The sequence below is a fragment of the Corvus moneduloides genome, chromosome 9, assembly GCF_009650955.1.
Source record: "Corvus moneduloides isolate bCorMon1 chromosome 9, bCorMon1.pri, whole genome shotgun sequence".
NCBI classification, from domain to species: domain Eukaryota; kingdom Metazoa; phylum Chordata; class Aves; order Passeriformes; family Corvidae; genus Corvus; species Corvus moneduloides.
In genome coordinates this window covers 18,465,094-18,481,557 of record NC_045484.1, presented here as the reverse complement: position 1 = coordinate 18,481,557, position 16,464 = coordinate 18,465,094, and the positions used below count along the sequence as shown (strand labels likewise).

At 36.2% G+C, this 16,464-nt stretch overlaps 1 protein-coding gene across 6 annotated transcripts in view; it reads left to right on the top strand.

Annotated features, from left to right (window-relative positions):
- PRKACB (protein kinase cAMP-activated catalytic subunit beta) overlaps nucleotides 1-16,464 on the top strand; it is a 68,283-nt gene that overhangs the window by 19,958 nt on the left and 31,861 nt on the right. The window contains exon 1 of one of the 6 annotated variants that reach the window (XM_032117523.1): nucleotides 11,837-12,068. The exons of 2 other annotated variants lie outside the window; for them this stretch is intronic. In XM_032117523.1, the coding sequence (XP_031973414.1) occupies nucleotides 11,882-12,068 (187 nt within the window). In that variant the 5' untranslated portion in view covers nucleotides 11,837-11,881. Of the gene's footprint in view, nucleotides 1-11,836; nucleotides 12,069-15,274; nucleotides 15,664-16,464 lie in introns of those variants that run through there. 3 more of the 6 variants (XM_032117524.1, XM_032117527.1, XM_032117528.1) reach the window with 3 other exon arrangements.

Genomic DNA, 16,464 nt, shown 5'->3' with positions numbered 1-16,464 from the left:
CTGCAGTTTGGTATTCATATCCTAAGTCAGCTATAGCCAAGTCATAAGTTGCTAAATTACTGAAGAATATTAAAGAAGTGGGTGTTTCGTCTTTCCTTTGTGCCCAGTTGGCAGTCAGTAACTAAATTAAGCTTCATTTCAGTTTGAGAACTGAGAAGAGTTGAGATTGTGTTAAATCAGTTTTTGGCCTTTGACCTTCTAAAATGAATGTCTAAAACAGAATTAAGGGTGAACTTGCATATAGACATGGAGTATTGTCCTTTAAATTTAAACAGCTGAAAAATTGGGGCAGTGAGGGGTTAGGCTATTTTCTTCTCCATGTACAGTGATAGGCCAGACCTTTTTATCTGGAAAATTTTTGCCTACACTACACTCTTGTAGGCTTGCATTGTACAACTTTTTTTTAATAACATAAGAGAATAAAACTGTTCTAATTGTTTGAGACTGCTGGTAAGCATGCTTTTTCTTGCTCTATAACTTACCCTCCAGCTCAGGTTTTGCTTTCCCTCACAGAAGTGGTTTCAGATGCAGAGCCCACATTCTGTCCTTCCTTAGCTCCTTGTTTCACTTTTACCTCTGCCTTGTTCCAGATCCCTAATGCAGTCTTGCTTCAGTTCGCAATTCTTTGCCTGTTAGCCCTTCCTCTGCTTTTTTTTTGCCTTTCCTCTGCCCAGTTCTGTTGTGAAATTCTGATTTTTGATGGAGTGTTGGTGACATTCTGGTATATTCTGATATTGTTATGTTCCCCATGCTTTTGTATCATAGTTGTTCCTGAAGTGGACACTTAATGGCAGAGGAAAGGAGAATATTTTAATTTTGAGCTGTGTTTTAATGGCTCACTAATTACTTGTAAGCAAAGAAGCAAGCCTAGTTTCCTTTATCTTTCATATTTCAACCTGTTTTAGCAATAATTAAAGTTGCTGGTGTAAATATGTCTTGGAAAGATCTATTTCACTCAATATGTTTTCTTAAGAGGCCTTAATTTGGGGTTTATTTGATTTAGGACAAAAATCAGACCTTATTAAATGTGTCTTTTTTATGTGTACTTATAATTCTCTTGATTTGTAATATGTCAGCCAATTTATATTGTTTACTGTCAGAAGTGTGATGTTAATCCATCTTCTTGTCTGATGCAAAAAAAAAATTAACAACAATGTTTGAACTTGAGGATGCCAATTTAAGCATGAAACATCAAAATAAGTCTTATTTTTAATTTAAACAAAAAACAGTTTTATTTGAAATTGTTTCCCTGTGTATGGCTGAGTTTTCTATTAAATTTCAGGCTAGCAATTATTTTTAGACTACACAAATTAATGAGAACAGATGGAATGTATGATTAGAAATTTTGGCATATTGAGCAGTCAGGCTGAACTGAAAAATACTTGAATGCGTAATATGTGGAACAAAATTATATTAAAGAGGTATTTGCAAAACCAGAGGTGCAAAAAGATTCTGTGAAGAAAGGCAGAGAGAACATCTGAGCTCAGCCTCCACTGTACGCTGCACGGGACATGAGTAAGTGGCCTCTTGTCCCACAGGTGGTTGTGTCCAGTCATGTGTCTGGAAATTGTATCTCTAGATGTGAGTGCACTCCTTTAAGGGAGTGAAGCAAGTAATTTCAACAAAAACTGTCCAAGTGAGAGGAAGGAGGAGAGGAATTTTTTCAAAATACTGTGTAATATATATATATATATTCATGTAATGATGTTCATATATGATGTTCAGAATTAAAATATTTACCTAGCGACATGAATTGCATTTTTTAATAGTGTTGAGAAGAATTTGTCTTTGTAGAAAAGGAGAAGAGTTAAAGGTTCATGCTGAGTTGGCTGCCCTGCTATTTTCATATCTATGCTAGGTGACTGCCAGCATTTTGTTATCAGGGTTGTTATGGTAGTTATGGTTTTGTATGCAATTCTTCTGGAAGTGTGCTTTTCTTATCTATATTCCTTGAGTTCGTTGCTTTAAGTAAAACAAAATTTGTACCCAGGCTATCAGCCTTTCTTTCCTGTTTCTTAGAGTGAGTATATATGTACCTGTTTTTCCTTAGAGCAAGGAAGGAAGATAAACTTTGTGAGTGGTGATGAGGCTGCAAGTTTTCCAGCAATGTATAAATGTATTGTTAGCCTTGGACAACTTTCCAGAAAAATCATGTATCAGCAGTGCTTTCAAAAATTGCAGTAATACTTTGCCTTATTTGGATGATAAATTGAGCTGATATTTTCTTCTGAAAGTGTCAACTTTACCAAGATGAATGCAAATGTCATATGTTACCTAATAATAATATATAAGCACTCATTTTCACTTCAGATAAGTATTCATTTAGGCTTTTATTTCTTGTAGTTTAAGTATTGGGCTTTTTTATCATATTGGAAAGGTGAGGAGAGGGCTCAGTTACTGCAATTACTAAGTTCATTATTTTGATACTTCACTTAAATGGGATGCCATGTGTTTCCTTCCACCCACCCTCCCAAGAGTGGGGAAGGTGGATCTTATAGTGGAAATAAGTTTAGAAAAAATTGCCCAATGTAGTGCAACTGTTACCTCATTTTGGCAGTTGGCAGTTTTCTTGGGTAGATTTTAACTTGAGAGGATTTGGAAGAAAACCAGAACCTTCCCACATGCCATGTGACTCCCAGAAATAACAATTCTGTATTGAGCTTGTTAGGAAGAGCTATGAGCATCTGAGACTGGCTCAAAGTGAAACATGTTTGTTCTTCCAGGAGGAAGAAATGAAGCCTCTGGCTAGTTACAAACTTTTAAGCATTTTTTCCCAAAATGGTTCAAGTAAATTAAGATGAAAACTCAAGAGATGTCTTCCAGTTCTGCCAAATTAGAGAGATTTTTATTTCCCAGAAATAAGAAGGGCCTGTATGATGCTATCATGGGATAGACTTTACCCATTCATAAGAGGAGTATTCAAAACATTTTCTTTGTTTTGGAGTAATCACAATTAGGATGGCCTATCTTATGATGTGACCACTGCCAGATGAAGGATAACATTCCCAGTCATTAGCAGGAACCCCCTAGATGGTGAAGCCTGTTTGGCAAATGGTGTGCTCTCCCTGTGTGCAGTGTGCAGCGGAGGTGTGCACTGGAGCACACGGTGGTACTGAAGACTCACAGTATCCTTGTTCAGGAGGGTATGGGGTTGATTGTCACTGCTTTGAGAAGCGGCTTTTAGTGGCAATTCACAGTATGAAATACAGTGATTTTCAGAATGCATTTTTAATTACTCTTTGCTCTTATTTCTCTTTAGAGAAAATGAAAGGTAAATACAATTACAACTAATGGACATTCTTGTATCTAATTAAAAAGTAGCTTCAGGAAGATTTACAGGAAGGTTTACCTGACAGTTAAAAGTTTATATTACACTTAATTTAAAATTATTTCTTTATTTATTTTAAATATTGTTACTGTGGAAAAGTTTATTCTTTGTGAAATGTGATGGAGTGAGCCCTATTTCAAGTAGCCAGCATAACAAAAACCTGTTTATTAGAAAGAAAATATTTGGTTTTTAAACAAAATGCAAAATTGTCAAACTTATCAGAATAAAAATATTATGTATTATCAAGCACTCGTTTTGCACCAAAAATAAGAAAAAAATTTTATGTTCAGCACAGCTTGTAACTTATTCTCTGTAAGCTGGTGAAGGAATCACTAGTTTCTTTTGATCTTTTAAAAAAAAGTCTTTGATCATGTTGCTTTGAAAGGGAAAATACAATTGAAAGGTCGAGGATACAGTATTAAGGAATTATATCTTTGCTGACATTCATATTGCATGTGGAGCTGGCATGCCATGTGAATTGTTTGACTTTGTTCAGAGAATTACAAAGATTGGTGTGTTTTTTTCCATAAAAAAAGAAGAAAAGAAACACTATGGATTTAATCTTATAGTGTTTCTATCCTGAAAAGTGCTTTCTGCTTCCCTGTGCTTTTAAAAAAGTATAAAAACAAATTAAATAGTACTTTTAGTCATGTATTTATCTCATTCTTTGTAAATGGAAGAGTGAAAGAGATCTTTTGACCATTCTTCTTTTCCAAGCTTTAGTTGTTTTGGCCTTTGTTGTAAGGTAACACTTGGAAATGCCACAAGGTAGTATGGACTGGGAAGCAAAGTGCCTGTTGCTTACTGGTAAACACATTTCTTAAATAGCCAAAGGCAAATGTTTAAGAATTTTTTTTTTCCCTTGGTAAATTATTTCTGTTACATCCAAACATAAATACTATTTAAGAATCTATTCAGACTAGTAGTAAATAAATTCATTTTATGTGAAATAAACTCAATGTAAGTTAGAATTTATAAATTAAAATGCATCACAAATAGGGAAAAAAGTAAGATCTGTGCACTTTGTTGCTGCCTCACTAAGAAAAATAGCCAATAATTAGAATGTCGGTGTGTGAATTATTTCCCCTCTAAAAAATCTGAGATACTCAGTTGTGTTTGTACAGCACATTACAGACGAATGACTGAGTACTTTTAAAATTTTCTATTCAGTATTACAGTTTTTGTACCTCACTCTTTGTTTGGTCTTAAACAAACAAAGTTACTCTGTTTTGTTACTCTGTTTAAGTGCAGACTAACATAAATTTTGTAAACACACCATAATTAACTTCAGTATATAGAGAAATCTTGTTTTCTGCGCTGTGCTTCTGATGCCTCTGCATTCGTCCAAGTTCCTGTAGTTGAGATTCCACTAACTTAGCACAAGGTCTATTAGGGGCATATAGCAAACTCCAAAATGCCCTCTTACACATTGTGCAGGCTCTTGTCCTGTGGCCAGCAGTATCCTCTCTACTTTTCAGGGTTTAGTGCCGGTGTTCCTCTCTAGCTGCTGTGGGGGACAGTGAGTGTGTCACTCGTTCCACTGTTTCATAGGGTATCTGAAGTTGAGCAGGTTGGTAGGAGTGGAGGGACCAGGACTCTAGGGCAGCCTGTAATCTGGTGAGGCACTGGAGTACAGGGGCTGTGTAGTGGTGAGCACATCTCTGCAACACATGGCCAAATGTTTTGTACTTCAGATCATACTTTATGAAAGCCACTACTGTATTCTAATTTGCACTCCATACTCCTTCAGTCTATGAAAAAGTACTATCCCTTCCAATAGAGTTACTTTGGGTTTGCTTTCTTTCTTATTTGGATATTTTTCTAATTGAACCGAAGTGTCATATAATCAAGGAACTCTCCAGTTTTGGAGAAAAACAAAGGTATAAATTTAAAATATTTAGCTCAAGGTGGAGTCATTTGTTTTTGTTTATTTTTTCCTCTAGGAAGTGTGCTGGTGATTTAAAATGCAGATTGGCTTCCTGAAAGTGCTACTAAAATGTCTCTAGTTACTCCAGTATTTAGCATTCTGGTCTTTTACTGTACAGTACAGATCTGATAGTGGAGTGTAGCTGCTAATATAGTGAATATTTTTTGTCTATGATACTTCAGTTAAGGTGAACATTTTACTTCTGTGCCTTCTCTTACTTCCTGCCATTATCCTGTGACAAAAATTACCTGTAAATGTGACTCCATATCACTCAGGGTTAATAATAATTTGCTATGTGAGGCACTCTGACTCAGAACACGTAATGCTTAATGTGTCCTCAGAAGGGGTTTTCTAACCTAAGTGTGCCTCTTATGGGGCAGTTCCTTACGAGTTTCTTTAGCTAAGTAGCTAAACCAGGGAAGGATAGACCAAACCTGTAGATTTTGGGAAAAGTAGAGCTGCTCTACCCAAAGCTCCCTGTAGCCAAGATCCTCTCCACAGCCGCTTCTCACCTGCAGGAGCCTTTACAGTTCCTGTGAGAGCCAGATTTTCAGCATCCCTGTTCTGATGGGAGAATGGCCAGAATGGAAGCAGGGAGCTTCTCCTTGAACCCAGTCAGATACTGAGCAAAATGTCTGCCTGGTTCTTCTAATTCAGGAACTTCATCTTACTCATTTTGGTTCGATAACCCATTAATGCTCATTATTAATCAACAGTAGTAATTAGTTTGATGTAAGTTAAGTGGACCAAAACCTTTATTAGCTGTTAGGTTTTTCAGAGTGGCAGAGCTACTGAGTTCATGCTGAATTGCTTAAAATTTAATCTTGGATTTTAATTTAAAAATTCCACACACTTAAATGTTTTTTCTAGACCTCATTGGTTGAAAAGCAAAAACACTTTACTCCTGGCAGACTACTATTTTGTGTAAATATAACAAAAACCACTTACATAGGTACTTTCCCTTTTGCTGAAAAGTAACAAGTTTCATACAAAACTTCTGATTGGCTGTCAAACTATTGTAAATTGTGCTAGAACATAACTACAGAGGGTTATTTGAGCACTGTGTGATTTGGAAGGGCATGGACCAAGCAGATTTCACAAGTACTTTTAGATCTCTTGTACTTATGTGAAAGCAGCTGTTTCAAAGATGTTTCCTGGCTAACCTTTGTTTTATTATGGAGCAGTTGTGTAATTTTTATTCACATTCTGGCAACATCAATCTTGCAGTCTGAACTGTTGTATTGGCAAGCACCAGTGAGCACAGCACCTTGAAGGAAGCTGTGAGAAAAGCATGGAGCAAGGTGATGTGTTAGGAGAGAAATCCAGTTGTCTTTGGCAAATGGGAGAGTTTTGTGGAAGATTTGGCCTTTGTACTGAGAGAGCTCTCTGTCCCCTTCTTGTTAGCGCTAGATCTGGGACTATGATTACAAGGTATTTGATTTCAAAAAGGCCAGATAATGTGTTGGTAGAAGTGAAGAAACTTGATCTGCTGCCATGGTGTGTGTCCACAGAAAATCACATCATCTTAGATGATGAATTTGTCAAATTTTGACAAGAAAATTGATGGGAAGAGCAAAAACTTTTAGCTTACATATGAAAAAGCAGATGCTGAATTTGATGTTTTTCTTTTTTTTTTTTTTTTCCCCTCCAAGTTCTCGCTTATTTTTTTATTCATTTCATGGTTAACAAATAAATGATGCTGTTTGACCATGTAAGCTTACATTAATGCTTCCTGCTAAGAGCTGAAGGTATGAAATGTGTGCTGCAGTTAAACTGGTGTACAGTAGATGCCAGTAGAGACCTACTGAGTCAAAATAGAAATATGACCAGTGTTTCCATAGCAACAACTTCCTCCTGGCAGTCCTATTTATAGCAGTGCTGCAGTCCCAGCCTCAGTGCAGCTCTCGGAGGGACTCTCTAGGAAGGGTTAACCTTGTTAGAAGAAACACAGGCATAAAGGTGCACTAAGACTGTATAGGTTTGCTTTCTTGTGTTTTATTAAACAATGAAGTTACTGATTGTGTTTATTTTCTTTATGTATGTTTTGAAAAATCTTTGTTTCAAAATGGAGAGCCATTAAATCTGTAAGCTGTGAGCAAATACTGCTCCTCCTTCCATGTGTTTAAGAAGAAATGCAACCTAGTGGAATAGTGCTGGATGTATAGTGAAAATCAAAACACATCTGCTTTTTCAAGAGCCTTTTTCTGTCTCTCTTTCTACCCATAATTCCTTCGGAAATATGCATGCCTGGCAAGACTCAAAATGGATTGTATTCAATTACATAATTTTGGATGAAAATGTAGGGGGGGTTTTTAAGTTACAAAAGGGCTATCTGTATACTTCGTTTTACATCCTTTTCTTTCAAGGCTTATTTAACTAGAAAAATACCACACATATTGCCTAAGGCTTATAGCACAGACACTCTCAGTTTTTATATATATATAAATATAGTGTAATAAATTTGAGAGTCACTAAATGCTTATAAACGTTCGTATTTTCTAATTCAAAATTAGATACTTAAATTGTTTTCTTTTTATGTAATGTGTTGTCTGCGTCTTTCAACTTACAAATACTTTATTGGTCAATAAGAGACCTGCAAAATTTGGCAAGATCCCTAAGCTCTTAAAAATGGAGGATCCCCCACTAACGCTTTGTATCAAGTAATTGCTCATTCCTTTTGTAATGAATAATAAATGCTGAAGTTGGATTTTCATCTTTCATTCTTGAAATAACTGATGCATAAAGAAGAAAATGTGTTTCATCAAGTCATCAATTTTTAAAGCAAATAAATAAACTTTCTTTAACCTCTAGGAAAAAAAGTTCTTTATTAGTCATTTATAAGGTTTGTTTAAGTTATTTTTTCCATTGATTACAAAAAAAAAGCAGAAAAATGTTGCAGTATATCTCTTGAATGCAGATAGAGGCCTCCTGTGAAAAAAAGAAATATTTCAGTTTAAAATAATATATTTAATATTTAAAATAAGATAGAAAATAATATTTTTATTAGAAAAATAGAACATGAAACCAGAAAAATACTAAGTTTCAAGATTCGGAATTAAAACCTAAATTTTAGTTGGTTGTAGGTTATCTGAAATTTTTTTTTGTATCCTAAACCCATTTTTCTAGGTTCTGTCAAGGAATACAGTTAATTGTCTTTAAAACTCTTGTTCTTAATTGCAAGGTTCTCAGGGTTAACCTTCATTAAACACTAGGGAATGGTGTTATTTGTACAGTCCTGCTTTGCCTTAATATAGAAAAATGCACACATTATCCTTTAAAAATATTTAAAACGATTTCCAAGTAAAGTTACAACACATGGTAACATGCTGTTACTCAACCATCTGGGTCCTTTGAGGAGAGAAGTGTTCTCTCTTTCTTAATCCTTCATTTTTAAGGCTTGACTGGTAGGGTAAAATTTCTTCTTAGAAATTGAGAAATACCATTTTAGCAGAGATCATTAAAAACAAATTGTCCATGTAGCTACCTGGTCGATTCTTTTTCAGCAGGGAGCTGGAAGGTCTGTGTCTGGATTATAGTGCTGTGTGTTGTAATGTGCCACAGGGCATCAGCCCCTGGGAAATCTGCCCAAGGCCATGGGCTGGCCATCAGGAAAAGTGTAAAGGCTTTGTTGCCTTTATCAGCTATGGGGACCGCTGTGTTAGCCCTTGTCCTTGGCTATCATCATGATGGGTTTTTTTATAAAATTATGGGAGAATTTTTACTGAAATACTATTTATCAAAATAGCAGAATTTGCACATGCAATATTCAAATTCGAAGTTGAATGTCTTACCGCTCTGAGTTTTTTTATGTGTTTTAAAATTTTGCCAAGATTTGGTGGCCAGAAGATAGCAAAAATAAAATTTCTGTCTAAAGGGAATTAACATTTCACTGTTGACTTTGGCTGCAAGAAATTGGAACTTCGTTACCTCTTACAGAACAGAAATTTCAGATTCTGTTTTGCATTCTGTTCTTCCTCTGTAGCATATGAATTACTTGCTGTAATAATTAATTAGAAGATCAGTGTGTCAATAAGATAAAAGATTAAGTAAAAGGAAATAGGAAGTTCTGCCTTTAAAAATCATGGACTTCATGTGAAAACACTGAAAGCCATGTGGGATGTGGGTTTGTATGGTAGCTTTTTGTATTGTCATTGGGCAATGCCAATCAATGCCAAGAATTTCCTACGTTAGGAAAGTGTATTACTATCTGTGAAAATGTGACCAGCACTTTCTTCTCATGTTTTATGTGTGCAGAACTTTTGTAACTGTGTACGCTGGCTGTAGTTCATAAAATTCTGGCAAATTCAGGCTTTCTCTTAGGATTTCTTCTAACAATTCCTTTTTGGTTTTCACTTAAACCACTTACTTCTGTGATGTCAGAGGATGAGTATTTATGATTCTTATTTCTGGCTCCTAACTCAACTGTCCAGGTCAGACATTTGGGTGCATTAAAAGCTCTGAAGTTTGGTGGGCAGAGTTGCTCTGTGGCAGTTTCCACATCTCTCCGTGGACTCAAGATGGCTGGCAGACTCTAACTTACATTATGTGAATTTTGTTAGTTACTGTCTTTCAGATCAGGGAAACAAAATGGTTTAGCTGAAGACCTGTGTGAAAGATAAGATGGCAGTAGTGTAAAGGCTCAGAACCATGGGAGAGGAGAGAGACAAGATAAGCATGCCATCATACGAGGTAATTTTGTTTACTGGAGAAAACAGCCAAAATTAGAGAGAATATGAGTCTCTTGGAAAGATTCCCTCAATGCCCAAAGACTTGCAGTGAGCTACAGGGGGAGCACATCTGTACAATTCCGGAGAGGCTCTTCAGCTCCCGGAAGTTCACCATGCAGGGAATAAGCATCTTGATGTTGTCTTAAGTATTTTTTATGTTGTTGTGTGAGAGGTGCATGGCCTTACTCTGTTTTAAAGTGTTTGGTTATATATGGTGTGTAATATTTCCTCTCTGCCTATTTGTGACACCTGGTAAGGCAAACAGATCCTCATGATCTTCACTACCTCTTGTTTCTGGCAGCAGAGCCTTGAACCAATGGGATGTTGTGGATGTCATAATTGGTCTTGGAATAGAGCAGGTGAAAGGCTGGAAGGCATGAGGTGGCATCCAGGGAAGGCTGCAGCACCAGACCCTGATGGAAGAGCCCCCTAGTCACCACCAAGAGAGCTGATGGTCACCCAAATTGGCAGATGGCTGTGCAGAATGTAAACATTTAGACAGTTGATCCAAATTTTGAATAGGGGCTGGCGAAAGAACTTACATTTCCAGAGTACCTGGAGCCTGAAAGCACAGGGCATTCCTGGGCTTTGTGTAGGGTCTAGAAATATAATGGGTTGTGCTGGCTGAGGCTGATCACAATTGTAGCAGTGCCCATGAGGAAGAATGTAGCCAAATTTGTAAAGTCTGTCTGTCGGCATTTTTATTGTTTTATCATTGCAATGGGCAGTTTGTCAGCATGAGGGTTTTTTTCTGAGGCACAGGGCTGTTATGAAATGATTATATAATGTCCAAGGGTGGGTATCTGCTGACATTTGAAAACTATGCAGTGAGAAGTATGGTGGTGAAAAATGAGAGGTATGTCTTTAACACGTGTTGACTGTAAGACAGGAGACAGATTGTGGAAAAGATATTTCAATCTTTCTTAAGAATAGCCTAAATTTTTAAGAAGCCACATTGTAGATGTGCAGAAATATATGTGTTTCCATTTTCACAAAAATGAATATTTAGTATTACCCATTGTAAGCATGCAAAATTACATAATTTGCAAATTAATATAATGTTAAATGCAGCTTTCAATTTATTTTCCTTCTATTTTGTGGCATTAAAAATTACACTATCTAGACTAGTCCACAATTGAAAATAGTAAAATTTCTTGTGAAAGAATGAAATCTTATCAGTAAAAAGTTAAATGCATTTGGTTCATTCACAGAGTAAGTAGAACCAAGTTTGAAAAAGTAAAATGCAGTTGTGTTTAAATGTGTGATAGAATTCAACTTCTTCAATGATTTTTTCCACAAAGGAGGAAAACAATACATTTTTTTCCTCCAGTAATAAAATAAGTTTTATAAAGTAAGTAGTGTTTGCCAGTAACTTCCTTGCTTAGGAAGTTGACTAGTTGAAAGCATGAGTTTACTAATGATTAGATTCAAGCGGGTTATGTTTGCTATGATGATGTAGTCCTCCATCTTAATAACAGGGGAGGAACTGCAGAATAGTTACTTTTGGTTTTTTTCACACATGGTTGTGGTAAATTAAAAAAATATCTACTTTCTAGTCTTTACTTCTGAACAGGCTGTTTGTAGTACTCTAACATAAAATGTGTATTTAAATATGAAGTGTAATGCATTAAAAAGCTATGAGAACACATGCTAGACAAATTATTGCTTGTTTGTTTTTTAAAAAACAAAACACTTTTCAATTTACATGAAAAGAGACTTTTCACTGAAGAAACCAGTACATCATAGAGCTTTCCTTAACAGGAAGTAGAAGAGAGTCGTGGTTAGCAAACATTGCAGGCAGGAAGCCCGACACATGCACAGCTCTTAGTGGCGCTGGGTTGTCCAGCTGCCTTCAGATGTTTTCTCTTTTGCTTTTGTGAGCGTCGCTGGTGTGTGTAGATGGTAGGGCACAAGGAGGTCCCTTGTAACCAGGGCACGGGGACAGCCACGGCACTGCAGAGACTGGAAGGGTTCGCTAATCGCCTCTTCCATAGGCACTCCAAGAATGGTGCGCATGAGCAGAGGGCGGCTCTGGAAGATGAGAGCCAGCGGTGCTCTGAGTTCACTGTCCAGTGGGACGAAACAAGTAAGTGTGGGGAGGGCGTTGTTTCTTTTATAGGTATTTGCTCTGCGGTTTACCTTGGGAATGAAGTGTGACCACTGATGTGTGATACGTTCTGGGGCAATTTTATAATTCATTACCTAAAGGTATTAATGGGAAGACCATATTGCATCAGGCAGGGAGAGATGGGGGCTGGTTCATGGGCTGGTGGCTGGCAAGAGAATTTATCCCTCTTTTCCTTCTTTTCTTTCAAAACACAGTTGACTTGTTTTGGCAAGCCCCCACCCCAGTTCTTACTTCTAAATTACTTCTTTCATTTTCAGATTAAATCAGCGAGTTCAGCAGAAATAGAAGACTAACTAAAGACTAGAATGTTTAAACTTTGAAATAGGCAGACACTGCTACACAGATTAAACTTCTAATTATAGGGATTTTCATAATTCATAGTTTTCTTTTAAGGGATATATACATCAGAAACACTCTATATAGTGGTAAACAATATAAAATTGTGTTTGATTTTAACTATTACATATTAACTTAGTGTGGGAATGCTGATTAGCTTTAATTTCTTAATTAGTGAACATTTTACAGTATTATTTGTATGGATTAAAGTTTTCATGATTGTATTTGGAGTAATAAAAGAGATTTCCAAAAAATCACAATCTAAAAAAAATGACATTTGATTTTCTTTTTAATTTTAAAGCTGTGTAGTATTTTGCAAAGCAATTCTTGTCTCTGGTTAAATACTCATTTTAAAATGTTACAATATGGTAATTTATGATAATTTTGTTCCAAATTTCAGATTCATTGATGGATTTGAGATAGCACAATTATTTCAGTTGAAGATAGGCCATGTTGGAAATGCTTAGCATCACAGTGTTACCATGAAGAAAATCAGTATTTATACTTCTTGCTTGAAATTTAAAATATTGTATGAGTAGGGAGTGAATCTATTCTCAGAGGATAAGCAGTAAACATGGAAACAAAAAGGTGTTAATGCAGTGATCTAAAATAGATTAAATCTAGGTCTCCCAAATGAGATGGGAAAGAATTGACTCATTTTGTTAGGAAGATAAATGATGAAAGTGCATAATTCTGAGCTTTCACTTCTCCATAATATTTTCAGCTTGGTAAAAATAGGTGCATACTTGTGTTTATGTAGAAGCTCTTTTTTATGTAAATAGCTATCTGAAAAAATAACACTGAAGCATTTTTGTTTATGTAACGTGAAGAAAGTAATGGTAATGACCTACTGACACTCACAAATTGCGACCTGTTTGTGTACAAGTCTAGTTTTTCCCCCTCTGTGTAAGGCAGGCTTCCTAGTGTGGCATGTTTGATGAGGAAATGGACTGTTGTGTCTCTTGATAAACATGGTGAAAATGGCTGTTCTATGAATGCTATTTTAAGTCATAGTTAAGCAGAGCAGTTGCATGCAGTTTTCTGAGCTGAAGTTGCTGAGCTGGTAGCTGAATTATGGGTGACTGTGTAGCTTTGGTTTTGGGGTGAAATTCTGATTCTTTATCCTAAAACTCTACTTTCAACCTCTAGATTATTTTTTTTAAATAATAATTTAAATTACTGTAGGTACCCATGAACTGAGTGCACATTTAAAGGTTCTCATTTTACTACCACTGTAGCCAGAGTGATAGAGAACATAAGGAGTACAGTGGAGGAGGTAATTTCTGTCTACTTCTGGCTCCTAATTAGATCTTCAGAAAAATACATCATCTCTGAAAATAGTTTGTAAAACATGAAAGAGAAACAAGGTGTTTGTTCATTCTGTTTTGGTTGCTTTGTTTGTTTGGGGGTCATTTTGTTTCATTGCGGGGGGCAGGGGGGGTTTATATCCAAGAGTGCAGTGTCATAGAATTGCCTAGAGCCACTGAATTCAGCTTATAGGTTAATTTCACAGAAAGTTTAATGAATAAGCAGTGGTTTAGAAACATGCTGGTGTTTGTCTTGGAAGGATATTTGAATATTCTCAAATATTCTGCCAATGTCACTGCAACTTTAAAACCTTAGTGTAAAGTTTTAGGTGAAGCTACTTAGCAGACAGCATGAAATACTCTTGAAGTTCAAGGCAAAAGCACTCTGATTCCTGAAAAAAAATTGGAAAGTGTCTTCTCAGAATTTCTCTTGTTTTAGGCTTCAGGTAGAATCCATTTGAAAAGGAAGTTAATGTATTTATATCTTCTGCTGTAATGAAATACAATAGCAGGTCTGATTCTGTTCTTTTACAAGCAGTTTCTGCTGAAGCTCTGGGTTTGCTGAAGGGGAAGGAGCTGCTGCCTGTTTGGGGTGGACTTTGTGTTGTGGGTGGCTGTTGTCAGTGCTGTGGGTTTGAGTAAATTGCCATGTGGTCTATGGCCTTAGGGGATTTTCAGTGGTTGAGTTTGAAACTTAACATCTTTGCTTTGTTATTTTGATACATAAAGCATACACTTTCTCTGACTTGCCTTGGATACTTGGTTGATGCATGAAATTAATGTGTTTTGTAATATGCTCAGAGTCCAGTAGGGCAGAGGGTAGCGCAGGGCACCACGGGCCTCGGAATCTGTTTTAAAAAGCTGACTGAGCACACATGTGATGGTGCAGCCTGGACTGGTAACCAGGTCAGTTGTGCTGCACTGCCCAAGGGTGAAAGGGATGTGATGGCAGCCATCAGAACAATGCATTTCGTTCTTTGTTTAGAGGTCTTGACTGTGACCACTTGCAACTATATGGAACCTACATTTTGATTTTTGCTTTGTTTTTTTAGTTGCTTGTTGTTCTTTGTAAAATTGAAATGGGAAAGGAAAGGAGAATGAGGCTGCTTGGTTTTGAATGTAGAGACAGGAAGATCAGTGTGAGTCTTATATTCTTGAACCAGTAAAAGTGTTTTCCAAATCTGCATAAGAATATCTACAACTTGGATAACTGAAATGGTCAGGAGAGTCACCACTAGTGCATCTGCCGTCTTCATAGTCCCTAAATTGAAAGCGGATGGGTGATGAACAGTCAAAGGAGTATCATTTGGTCTCTGATTCAAAATAATACCAATATACTTCCAAATACAGTAGAAGGATGTATAGAGATTTACCTGAATAGTTACTTGTATATGTGTATGTAGAGAGAGAAAAATGAATATGAAATATAAAATAATGTACAGAGCATACTGTATGAATTGCTTAAAGCTTTAGAATAACTACTAGTTGGGTACAAGTCAACAGATAATTCTGGTCTAAGGTTGCCATGGAAACAACCAGTGCTTGATATAATTGAGAACATCTTAAACCCTCCTGGTGTTTGCATGCTTTTTTCCCCTGCCATTTTGAGTTGCTTTAGACATGAATAGGTAGCATTGGTCAGAACAGTAGTAGCTAATGAGCAAAACCAAATACCCGTGTCCTGAATATTGATTTTGATATTCTACTGGTATCTTGTGCTTTGTAGTTTTTTGCATCACAAGGAGCTCATAAGGAAGAGCAGCTCTCTGGATTCTGTGTGCTCTCTTTCTGGTTAGTAAGTGTGTTTAGAGATTGAAGCACTGATTTGGTAGAGATTAACATACTTCATCAACTGTTGGATTAATATTTGGAGCAATATGTTTCTGAAAACTAGCTCTTCAGCATGAATGGTAAGTCTTTTCTATTCCCTTTTGACACGTTTTTTTGTTCCGTCTTCACAATCAGGGAAAATCTACCAGGTTTCCCTTTCTTGTCTGCAGAGCTGCATCGACTGCTGATTTCTTTGTTTTTGTAATCGACTCACTGTGGGTTTCTGTGTAAAATTATTAGTCTTAAAGATTTGCAGGTTTTTTATTAAACAGTTTGCTTTGCATGACTGGTATTTAGTGTTTTAAATTTTATTTTAAAGCTTTCTTTTGGAAATATCTGATTTGGATAATTTTTTAATTGAATATATACATGTCTGTTCACTTAATTTTCTGTGCCACTCAAAATAAATTATTTTCTGGGAATTGATACAAATCAGAGAGGCCTTCTGAAATTATTGTAATCATCACCTAAAAATTCTGATCAGGCTTTTGTTGTTTTTCATCTGAACCAGCTTATTCTGCTATAATTTTTAGTCTTCTAAATGCTGGGATGGCAGAATAGTTGAGGTCATTCATGGAAGTAAGGGAGGGGAGTCTCACTTGAAATGAGATACTATAATAGATCTAGTAAACTTATCAGGCAGGTATTTACTTTCCAAAGCCACCTTGACTATTTATTATAAGGTACTTTGAATATAATGGAGTTATGAAGTGCTATATTCTTACTTGTAATATTATTGAAAGTTGTTTTTTAAATATATACTCTGTAAATTTGTTTCCTTAGAGAAAGATACCCTTTGAAAATTGTTTGCAAAAAGCCCAAATATGCTAGTTTCCGAAATGATGCCTTTTTGTTTCAGATAGTCTGGAGCTTTGGAAAAT